The 11,197-nt window shown below is 35.7% G+C and overlaps 2 protein-coding genes across 2 annotated transcripts in view; one reads left to right on the top strand and one right to left on the bottom strand.

Moving 5' to 3' along the window:
• Nucleotides 1–1,004: 1,004 nt before the first annotated feature.
• LOC107668977 (uncharacterized protein C14orf119-like) lies at nt 1,005–3,206 on the top strand. The gene is made up of 3 exons (XM_016461058.1): nt 1,005–1,266; nt 1,623–2,041; nt 2,859–3,206. Exons 2-3 carry the CDS (start codon nt 1,625–1,627, stop codon nt 3,030–3,032), a joined length of 591 nt encoding a protein of 196 aa, XP_016316544.1. The 5' UTR covers nt 1,005–1,266; nt 1,623–1,624; the 3' UTR covers nt 3,033–3,206.
• A 131-nt stretch (nt 3,207–3,337) lies between these two features.
• The window catches only part of LOC107668976 (myosin-11), a 13,335-nt gene continuing 5,475 nt past the window's right edge, over nt 3,338–11,197 (bottom strand). The window contains exons 21-45 of the mRNA XM_016461057.1: nt 10,851–10,913; nt 10,293–10,382; nt 10,111–10,200; nt 9,939–10,028; nt 9,755–9,844; nt 9,532–9,621; nt 9,346–9,408; nt 9,187–9,246; nt 9,051–9,110; nt 8,773–8,850; nt 8,064–8,150; nt 7,899–7,979; nt 7,724–7,792; nt 7,482–7,571; nt 7,302–7,379; nt 6,781–6,870; nt 6,248–6,337; nt 6,023–6,112; nt 5,610–5,756; nt 5,363–5,452; nt 5,117–5,194; nt 4,751–4,897; nt 4,549–4,620; nt 4,417–4,452; nt 3,338–4,335 (exon numbers count right to left, since the gene is read on the bottom strand). Coding sequence (XP_016316543.1) covers nt 3,782–4,335; nt 4,417–4,452; nt 4,549–4,620; nt 4,751–4,897; nt 5,117–5,194; nt 5,363–5,452; nt 5,610–5,756; nt 6,023–6,112; nt 6,248–6,337; nt 6,781–6,870; nt 7,302–7,379; nt 7,482–7,571; nt 7,724–7,792; nt 7,899–7,979; nt 8,064–8,150; nt 8,773–8,850; nt 9,051–9,110; nt 9,187–9,246; nt 9,346–9,408; nt 9,532–9,621; nt 9,755–9,844; nt 9,939–10,028; nt 10,111–10,200; nt 10,293–10,382; nt 10,851–10,913 — 2,573 coding nt within the window. The 3' untranslated portion in view covers nt 3,338–3,781. The remainder of the gene's footprint in view (nt 4,336–4,416; nt 4,453–4,548; nt 4,621–4,750; nt 4,898–5,116; nt 5,195–5,362; nt 5,453–5,609; nt 5,757–6,022; nt 6,113–6,247; nt 6,338–6,780; nt 6,871–7,301; nt 7,380–7,481; nt 7,572–7,723; nt 7,793–7,898; nt 7,980–8,063; nt 8,151–8,772; nt 8,851–9,050; nt 9,111–9,186; nt 9,247–9,345; nt 9,409–9,531; nt 9,622–9,754; nt 9,845–9,938; nt 10,029–10,110; nt 10,201–10,292; nt 10,383–10,850; nt 10,914–11,197) is intronic.

Genomic DNA, 11,197 nt, shown 5'->3' with positions numbered 1-11,197 from the left:
TGATGGATCTAAAGATCCTAATACAGGGAGAACAGGTTTTGCATTCAGTATTCCATCCTTAAACATTGTTGTTAATAGGAGAACATATTATCAGTATACACAGTAGAGATGATGGCAATAGCAACAGCACTACAGTGGATAGGGGAGACTCAAATCAAAAAGGTTATACTTTGTACAGATTCATGTTTGGAATTAAAGTCATTGCAATCATTCACATCTCATAGTAGACAGGATATAGTAAATGAGATATATGAAAATCTGTATAGATTTAAGAATATGAACATCATGATAATATTTATGTGGATACCAGCTCATAGGGGGATAAAGGGTAATGAAAAGGTTGATAGATTAGCAAAACGGGCATTGGAAAACGAGGATATCATGAATATCTCACTTAGTAAATATGAAGCAAAAGCAGTAATTAAAGCATATACCACTAAGGAGTGGCAACATAAATGGGATACAGGAAATACAGGACGTCAACTTTATGAAATACAGCGAGAAGTAGGAGTCGTGAGAATAACTAAAAGAAGCACCAAAGAGGAAAATATTCTAACAAGATTAAGGGTTGGGCATACTATGCTGAATAAAACCTTAAAAATAATAAATAAACATCCAACAGGATTATGTGAGCACTGTGGAATGGAGGAATCAGTAGAACATGTTATTTGTGTTTGTCAAAAGTATACTAATGAACGAGAAACAATGAAGAATGAACTTAGAAAGATGAGAGTGGATAACCTAAAGCTTAAAAATATATTTACTTATGGACTAGAAAGTTTATTTTTGTATCTTAAGAGAATAGAGCTGATTAAGAGAATTTAGAGGGGAAAATCTTATTGAGGTAAAGAATGTTTTATTAATTTTGTATTTTGTCCTTTCTTTTTATTTTTGTTGTCCTCTTATTATGAAAGGGTAAACTCTGGTTCACACTCCACTACAGTAGGTGGTGATAATGCACCTTAACATTGGTGCTACCCGCCATAAAACCGAAGAAGAAGAAGATTCGTGAGCAAGTTGTTTAGATCGGGTTTGTGAACAATGTGAAAAGATCCGATCAAAAAGAAAGATTCGTTCACGAATAGGACATCGCTAATATGCAGAGCCCCCCTGTGTCAGAGCCGATGCAAGCGGTTTATTGAACACAGCGAGAGGCTCCGTTTGAACTTTTCGGCTCAGTCGAGATTATTTTCCATCTGGTTACCGACGTTAAAAGTAAAAACATGCTGTTTTCGACGAGAGGTGACAATTCCAACTAAGAAAAGGGTAACATTTGATTTAGAATTACATTTTGATTCAAGTAATAGTTAAAAAGGTGGTTACTCGTTTGTTGTGATCAGCTAGCATTCTGACGTTAGCATGCATATGTCGTAACAAGGAAGTAAACATAAGTGTAGCCTACAGGTTACGATGCACGACAAAACTAACATGTTTATGAAGCATTTGAGGTTACGATGTAACGTTATGTTAAAATGCATGAACTTGGTTTATTCAGTGTTTCAGTTTGTGTAAGTTATAAAAATGCTCAACAACATTAAGGCAACCACTTTCTTTTAACGCTATAGTTTTGTTTAGTACCATCAGTGATAATCCTTCTGAAATCCTTTTTCTGTCTTTATTAGAAATGACTTGGTTCCAGCAGGCTTTACAAGGCTCGGGCCAGCCAGATGGATCCATGATGCCCCCTACAGTGGAAGATCTGTCCCATACACAGGTCTCCAAGCACACCATTACACAGTTAGGGATGTCTGATGGACAAGGCTGGTCAACACTTCTTCCAGTTTCCATCACAGACTTTCCACCTGCTTCAGGAGGCATCGTTCCCCAACGTCTGGAAGCACTGTCCTGCACATCCCTCAACATGGGCTCCATAGAAGACTCTGTGCCGCTGTCCTTCGTGACGCTTCAGGAGCAACGATGTGTACTAAGTTGGTTTTTAGGATGGAACGCTGTCCAGAAGCAACGCTTTCTGGAAGATCTGATTTCAAAGGCTGTGCCTGGAAAGGTGTCCAGTTTATTAGACCAACTCAACACACTGCAGGTGTTTTATGTGATTAATTTTCTTTGTTGTGTGATCCTTGTATGTAAAGGAATAGTAAACCGAAAAATGAAAATTTGCTTACAATTTACTCAACCTCACACCATCCAGATGTAGATAAGTTTGTTCCTTCATCAGAACAGACTTGGAAAAATTTAGCATTAAATCACTTGATCACCAATGAATCCTCTTCAGTGAATGCGAGTTCAGACAACTGATAAAAATATCAGAATAATCCACAACCTAGTAATTCACACAACTCTAGTCCATCAGTTAACATCTTGTGAATTGAAAAGCTGCATATTTATAAGAAACAAATTCATTATTACGGCGTTTTAACTTTAAACCATCACTTTCAGACAACATACTAGTCCATAATCCATAACAACACATCCAGTGTAAAATTCCATCCCCTGTTGTCCTCTCACATTAAAATACACAAACATATTTGTTTAGAGCTGTTTGGACTATTTTCACTTGTTTTGTTGTGCACTTGATTTGTGCATATTTCTCTCCTGATTCAGATGAGACAACTTTTCATTTGAGAAAGCAGTATTACGGATAGAGGACTCATATTTTAGCTGTAAGCAACAGGTTGAAGTTAAAAACATCTTAATAGTGAATTTATTACAAACATGCTTTTAACATCACAAGATGCTAATTGATGGACTTAAATCATGTTGATACTTGTGGATAATTGTGATCAGCTTTTATCAGCTGTTTATGTATGTTTGTAACTATCTATCTGACATAATCAATTAATGCTAAGCAGGCTGATCTGTATGATAATGTTGGTACCTTCTTTGTCTCTGCGTTTCAGGTGAATGATCGCCCACCCAACATTTTTGAATGCCAGTTAAGACTGTGGACTCAGTGGTTTGATTCATGGAGTGAAGAGGAGAGAAATGCCTTTTTGAACAGCTTAGAGGAGAAGGATCCAGCCTTTGTTGCGTACTTCTATAGCCGGGTTTCTGGAACAGCAGGCAAAGATTGAGGCTCTTCATACAATGCTTTTTGTTTTTTCACTCTTCAAAATGAAACCGAACTCAAGTCACCTATGGACTATTCTGCTGTTAAAGGGTTGTGAAAAGCTATGCTTGGTGCGCATATGAGTGTAGTTTTCCCTCAAAATGTCTTGTTTAGATACATAAAAAAATCTTATTTTTTCCCCCTAAAGGTTTTTCTAAAATATTTTTTTTTTTTTCACTATTTATGTTTTCTGTACATGGATTTGCTGTTACAAGCTTCACAGAAATTCTCTCTTGATTTTAAAGGGATAGTTCACCCAAAAATAAAAATGTTGTCATTGTTTACTGACCCTCATGTCATTCCAGTCCTGTATGCGTTTGTTTCTTCTGCATAAAAGAAGATATTTCGAAGAATGTTGACAAGCAAACAGTTCTGGCTACCATTGACTTGTCCATACCACTGTATGAACAAAAAACACTGAGACATTTTGCAAAGTATCTCCTTTAATGTTCCAAGTAAGAAAGTAGGTCAATATGAGGGTGAGTAAATGCTGACAGATTTTGCATTTCTGCATGAATCATCCATTTAAATGTTAAAAAAGACACCAACATATTAGATACATTTTTATGTTTCTGAAATATAGATGATTTATTAAAATGAAAGATGCCATTCAAGCATGCAGTTGAGAGTAGCAATAAGCCAAGATATCAAAGCAGAAAGCATTTTCTTTGGATACAAAAACAGACATCGAGTACATGGACTAATACATGGAGATCACTGCTTGAGCCAGTCTGTGGATTGAGTTTTCTTTAAGATCAAGGGAGGCTCATTTAAATTAGTATCACTGCAGGTTTCAACAAATGGATGGATTTCCCCCTGCAGCTCATTGCCAGTGAAGCTAAAGATTTCAAGCTTTTTTTCTGCATTATAAAAAGTTACCTTATTATTTTTAAAATCCAACTGGACCCCAATTACAGACGGTTCCTCAGCTTGTAGATGGACAAGCCTGTCAGCATTGGCAAAAAGTTTTGAACCTCTATTCTTCTGAATAACCCAATAGCCAGCTGAAGGGCCATATCTCAAAATACCTTTTCTCTGAGCGGATGCCCTGGCTGCACCCACAACATAACAATTTCTTCCAATCACCCCTATTTCCCAGTAATGCTTTCCAGAATCAAATCCGTTTTTTCCCAGAACTGCAATAGCTGTGTCGTAGCGCTCAAGACTGTCAGGTACAGGCTGAGGGAATAAAGAGGTACGTGCTTCTTTCTCATCCTGTGACAAGATGAGTCTGCGGTGGGCAGTGTTTGCATCAAACCTCGGCCATTCTGAGGTGGGCACACAGACATTTTTTTTAGTTTGATTGCATTTAGCTGTATATTATAACCAGACTGAGATCACAAACTTACCACTCTTAGGAGGTTCTTTTTTTTCACTTATAATTTCTGGATAAAGAGTTATAAAATAAATAAAACCATACATTGTTAATTGTGAAAATAAAGCTAGTAATACTTCTGGCTTGGATAAAAGAAATATCTCACCCTTAAGTTCCTCTACTTTCTTTTTAGTCTCATCCAGGTTTTGTCTAAGTTTCTCGTTCTCATTGATCACACCTATAAATATTGTGAAAATATTAAAACCTGTCAGATTACCTGTCACAGATACATGCAAAAGATATTTGGTCCCAGGCCAAATTTAATTTGCATTGTTCACTATACTGAAAGATTATTGCACCCCACTCACCGTTTATTTTTTTTCTCTCTTCTTTAAGCTCGGCCTTTGTATCTGCATTTTCCTTTTGCAGTGTAGCAACTTCTTTGTCCTTCTCCTGGAGTTTCTGGTCCTTCTTAGCAAGTTCTTGTTTTTTTGCTTCCAATGTCTTTTCTAGATCTGATAAAAGGGATGAAAAAACTTATTATTAGGCTTAGAAAATGTTCAAATGAACAATTTGAGTTTTGAATACAATATAATAGATCACATTATAAAATATAAAGCTGCAGAGCACATTTACATCTGCTGATTGAGCAATGTAAAAGCATGTAAAAAATACTGGACACGTAAACTTTATCATGTTTTTGCTTCTGTGGTATTTTGACTGTATTGTCATACCAGAGATTTCTTCCTGTAATTCATTTTTCTCCCCTGTAATTTTTTGTAGTTCCTTTTCAAGTTTCTTCTGCTTGTGAACTAAAACAAAGGGCAAGAAATAATCAAATTACTGTATGCATATGCGATTATATAATATGTAAAAAAAAGAAAAGAAAAGAATGCTTGGGCTAATTCATTTTTACACAATTTATATTGGATTTTCAATCAGCAATTCAGTCTTTCATTATTCAGTGATTTTATTCTTACCCAAGTCTTGATTTTCAGCATTTATTTCCTTTAGTTTGGCTTCAGTTTTAGCAAGTTGCTGGTCCTTTGCTTTAAGCTCTGTCTCTAGCTCTGGACGAAAAAAGTTTGAGTAACATGCATCAATTGTGTAATTTGTAGCATCATTACATTTTATCTGTAGCAAATCTGATTGACAATACTCTGAATTTTCCCATTTTTGAACCAAATACTCCTCTGTTTTTAAGCAGAGGATGACCTTTTCACTGACCTTTGTTTTTGTTCTTTACTTTTTCAAGCTCGCCCTTCATATTGTCCTGTTGCTTTTTCAATGCAGAAATGACTTCATTTTTCTCCCTCAGGTACCAATCCTTTTCAGTAAGTGCTCTTTCCTGTTTTTGCAATTTCTCTTTTAAACCTGATCACAAAAATGCAGTTAGTAAAAAAAGAAAGAAAGAAATGGTCAAATTGATTCTACCTTGGTATAATGGGTCAAATTTGAGGTTAAAGATAGAAGTATGTCAGCATGGCACTTTTCGCAGTTTGTTTCTCACATGCTGATCATTGCTTTTCCCAACCCATCTAATCACTCCAGCAATCTTAAAAAAATTGTATAGTACTGGAAAAGTGAACTTGATAATTATTCAAGCACACGTCTTTGGTGTTTTGACAATGTGGTCATACCGTCAATTTCTTCTTTTGCATTCTGCAGTGCCTTATTTTTCTCCTCTTTGAGTTTCTTCAAGTCATCATTCAGATTGTTCAGCTGTTTGACTGAAACAAAAGACAGAAAACTGAAATTCTTGGAATGCCTAACCATGCAAAAGTGACAATATGGAATCAAACATAAATGTGGGGTTGATTAATTCTGCAATGTTGTTGTCTTTATTCATAACTAGCTTTTCTTACTCAAAGCAGCATTTTCAGCATTTGTCTTTTGCAGCTGATCTTCAGTGTTAGCAAGCTGCTGGTCCTTTGATTTCAGTTGTTTCTGTAGTGCTGAGGGAAAAATGACATGATAATATTTGATAACAGAAAGCTATGTACATGTTTAAAATGCATCATTATAAAGAAATAAAAGTTAAATCAGCACTATGTAACTTTTGGCGCTCTAGCGGTTAATAAACAGAACTGCACACATCCCGCGGAAGAACATTCCAACCGGAGCTACTTCTCTAAGTTTATGTCTATGGCGATTCACGCAGGTATGTGTTATTCCGCAGCGGTGACGACCCGACCAGGCTACAATAGTCCAATTATAAGTACTTATTATAAGTGTACCGTAGTGATTCGGAATAAGACAAAAACGCGGTTTGGAAGATGAATTCATGATGTACTCGCTCATTATATAGATTTTGCAAATTTTTAACACAGAAAAAGTTACATAGTGCTGCGTCAATTGTGATGGTATCACAACAGTATGCATTTTCGCTGAAACTTACATGCAATCTTATCGTTTGATTCTTGTTGCAGTTTTTTAACATTTTGTTTGCTTTCCTCTAGCTCCTTTTCTAGGTTTTGTATCCTGTCCTCTGTTCATGAAAAAAGAAGGAGCATGTCTTAGTAACAACACATTGAGTTAAAATGCAGAGTAGGCCTACATATCTGGTAGGAAATATGCACATTTGGTGAAATTATTGGTGAAATTAATATTTTCTCGAGCTGTTCCAAACCTGTATGCATTTCTTTCTTCTGCTGAATACAAAAGAAAATATTTTGAAGAATGTGGGTAACTAAACAGTTTTTGCTCCCCATACTATGGAAGTCAGTGGAGACCAGCAAATGTTTGGTTACCCACATTCTTAAAAATTCCTACCTTTATGTTCAACAAAAGAAAGAAACTCATAGGTTTGGAACACCTTGAGGGTGAGTAAATAATGACAAAATCGAACTATCCCTGTAAAGGATGGGTAAAATCACTTCCAAAAAATATTCTTTAGTGCCTTTTTTCACTTTTACTTACTCAGCTTATCTGACAGTTCACAGTTAGCCTGCAACAGCAAAATCTCTTTTTCTTTGTTCTCTATTTGATTCTTTAATCCTGACAACAACAAGAATATCTGTTTAGTAGTCTTTGTTTCCACTATTACTCAAACGAATAATCACCAATCTTCTGATATTGATGCATTGAAGATTAACTTACCATTGATTTCCTTTGCATATTTCTCTTGTATTTGTGCTTGTGCTTGTTTTAGTTTAGACATTGATTCCTTTATAGACATTATTTTCAAGGCTGTATAAATATATAAGTAAAACATTTATGTGAACACATTTGGCAGACAATTTAACAATGGTATACATTTCATCAGTTCATGTGTTCCCTGAGAATCAAACCCATGACCTTGGCGTTGCTAGCACCATGCATGCTCTACTAGTTGAACTCACCCAGTCCAAGCCCTTTCTCTCCAGAGTTTTGCAACTCAGCCAGCAAACCATTTAATTGAGCTTCCAGTTCTAAATGAAGAGAAGAACATCACTAATTGTAAGACAATGGATTAAATGTTTTTTTAAAGGAAGAAATTAAAAATTAGAGTACATAAATGGATTTGTTTAAACTTACTGCGGATCTTTTCTGAATTGTCTTCAGTTGGATTTTCTTGAAGCTTCCCTATATTAGTTAACAACTCAAGTACATCCAGAGCTGTAACAAAGCATTGTGTAAGTGTGCAATAGTCTCTCTTCAGATGAAGACATCCCAAAATTGGTCAATTGGGGTTGGACTCACTTTTGGCTGATATGGATCCCTCAGCATGCAATTTCTGCTTTGCCTCCTTCAATTCTCTTTTCTTTTCTTCAAGTTCTAGCTTCAGTTCTAAGAAGCAGATAACCATATATTGAAAAGCACATCAAACTATTGAAAGTTTTACCCATTCCACATGTGATGTAAAATGAATGAATGTACACTACCATTCAAATGTTTGGGGTCAGTAAGTTTTTTTCTTTGCTACATTTTTACATTTATTCAGCAAGGATGCATGAAATTGGTCAAAAGTGACAGTCGAGAGTTTTAGTGTAAATAAATAAAGTTCAAAAAAACGTTTTGTTCATCAAATGTCTTGTGGTTCCCACAAAAAATATTAAGCAGCACAACTGTTTTGAGCATTGATAATAATAATAATGACAATGATAATGGTTTCTTGAGCACCAAATTGGCATATTAGAATGATTTCTGAAGGATCATGTTACACAGGCGAATGAAAATTCAGCTTTGCCAGCACAAAAATAAATGTCATTGTCAAAATATATTTAAATAGAAGTCAGTTATCTTAAATTGTAATAATATCTCACAATAAGTGTTTTTTATTGTATTTTTGGTGAGCATAAGAGACTTCTTTTTAAAAACATGAATGTATTTGCACTGGTTGAATCTGCTTTTAATGTATATGTCTAAAAATACTGCAGTTTATGCGATATCAGAATCAATGGACACACACCTTCATTACCTGGGAATCCTTGTGCGGTTTGCTCATCCAGGTACTGAACTTCATCCATTAGACTTTTAATGATATAAGCTGAAAACAACAACAACATTGGACAGAGAGAATGATGTGACAGTATAAAAGAGTGTAAGATATCGACTTTGGGTTTAACACGATGATGTTTTTTTTGTTTTTGTTTTATTGTGTTTTCATGGCATTATTTATAATATTTTGTGATTAACTTTGTCATCAATTTAATTATAAACCAGTTTAAATTATGAATCTTCACTCACCCTTCTTAAGAATGTCATTGTTCAGCTTAGAAATGGTATTGTTATATTCAGCCTGCATTTCTGTAACACAGCCACCAAGTATCCTGTTTACACAACTGTCCAAATCCAGTTTACAAAAGATAGAAAGATAAGGTACCGTTATATTTTTTCTGGAGTTCAGGGCATTCAGCAGTGTCCACACAATCTTTTCTCAGCTCTAGAGAGAGAGACAGAATAGGCAAGATAAGGAAATCTTCTTTAGACGATGATTTAAATGTCCTATATTACTGAAGACTGCAGTAATATGTTGTTTTACTTTCATTCTCAGCACGAATTTTGGCATTTTCCTCCTCCTTCATCGTTAGGCTCCTTTTAAGACCTAAAAAGAACAGCAGCAAATTGTGTTCTTGAATGAATGGAGAGCTCCAATGTTGATGTGCTTTGCTGTTAAACGATTGCAAGAGATTGTAACTGATGGATGGATGGATTGAATGAAACTCACCAGCTATTCTAGCATTTACTTGGGATCCTTTTTCTTGCACTTGTTGTTTCAAGGTTCTCACTTCGTCTAAGAGATTGTTGATCTTTGTAACTAAGGGGACATCAGATTAAAATGTTATATAGCAATGATCTGACTGAACATTGGCAGACAAGTCTTCCAATCCTGATCATTTATAGCAACCAGACATCACTTTCTGATTTGGTGAATCTCTTCAGTGACTAACTTTGTTGTGATAGTGTGGCATTCTTCTCTTTTAGTGATTTATTGGCATCATCCAATGCCTCGTCACTCTGTTTTAGTTTATCTTGAAGATCTGTGAAAGAGAAAACAATTCAATTCAATTCATTAGTTTTAATCAAAGACAAAATGACCATGAAAATCAATGCTGCTGAATGAATGTGCTATACCTTTAATCTTCTGCATCGCATTCCTTTCAGTTGTGTCTTTTTGGATTTGCAATGTCAAAACTTCTTTCTTCAGTGCAGCAATATCTTTCTCTGTAAATCAAGCATTTTCATGACAGCTAAGATTGCCATTTCAGTTATTGTTTGAGCTCTGAAAACTAAAGGTTTCACTCACGTATCTGACTGACATCACCGGTCGCAGCAGCCAGCTCTTTGTTTTTTTCATTCAGCAAACGTTTTACGTCATCCAGTGCCTTTTGAAGCTCTGTCAGAAGTCAATGTAAATATAGCAATATTAAGAAATGTTGCACCATTATTTATACCTCTTTTAAAGTATTGAAAAGTATCAATGCCAACCAGCTTTCTGGATCTCAGCCTGTGTAGTCACAGTTTTCAGCATTTCTCTTATCCAGGTAACATCAGACTGGAGAGCAATGATTTTCAGCACTGAGACAAACAAAAATAATAGTAATATTGATTGTTCTGCCAAACATATCTGAACAAATTATGAATTTGGTACATAGACGAACTGATGATTTGAGCTTGTGTAATATTCATAAAGTACATTTTTTTAACTATCGGTCACACTTTATTTTAAGGTCCAATTCTCGCTATTAACAAACCATACTTTTGCCTCAATAAACTCCTAATTTCCTACGTATTAATAGTTAGTAAAGTAGTTGTTAAGTTTAGGTATTGGGTAGGATTAGGGACGTAGAATATGGTCATGCAGAATATGTGCTTTCTAAATACTCACAAACAGCCAATGATAGGCATGATAATAAGCAACTGGTTAATAGTGAGAATTAGTCCCTATACTAAAGTGTTACCAAAATATCTATAGGTATGGGTGTGAACATAACTGCAAATAACATGAGCCTTAGTTCCAAACAAGGACCATAACTCTCCACTCACTTGGTTTTGAAGCCATTTTATCATCTAATTTGCTTATCAAGTTCAGGAGATCCTTCTGCAGATCTGAAACCAAAACAGAATGTGTGTTGAAACCTTGAGGTCAATTTACACCGACGCCGACAGCTGACCGAGTACAGTATGTCACTTCTCAGACAACCAACAAACAATGATTCAACAGGTTAAATCAGGGCTGTCCAAACTCGGTCCTGGAGGGCCGGTGTCCTGCAGAGTTTAGCTCCAACTTGCCTCAACACACCTGACTGGAAGTTTCTATGCCTAGTAAGAGCTTGATTAGCTGGTTCAGGTGTGTTTAATTAGGGTTGGAGCTAAACTCTGCAGGACACCGG

This window comes from Sinocyclocheilus anshuiensis, unplaced genomic scaffold, assembly GCF_001515605.1.
Source record: "Sinocyclocheilus anshuiensis isolate Anshui unplaced genomic scaffold, SAMN03320099.WGS_v1.1 scaffold4, whole genome shotgun sequence".
Classification (NCBI taxonomy): Eukaryota; Metazoa; Chordata; class Actinopteri; order Cypriniformes; family Cyprinidae; genus Sinocyclocheilus; species Sinocyclocheilus anshuiensis.
This window is presented reverse-complemented; position numbering and strand designations above follow the sequence as displayed.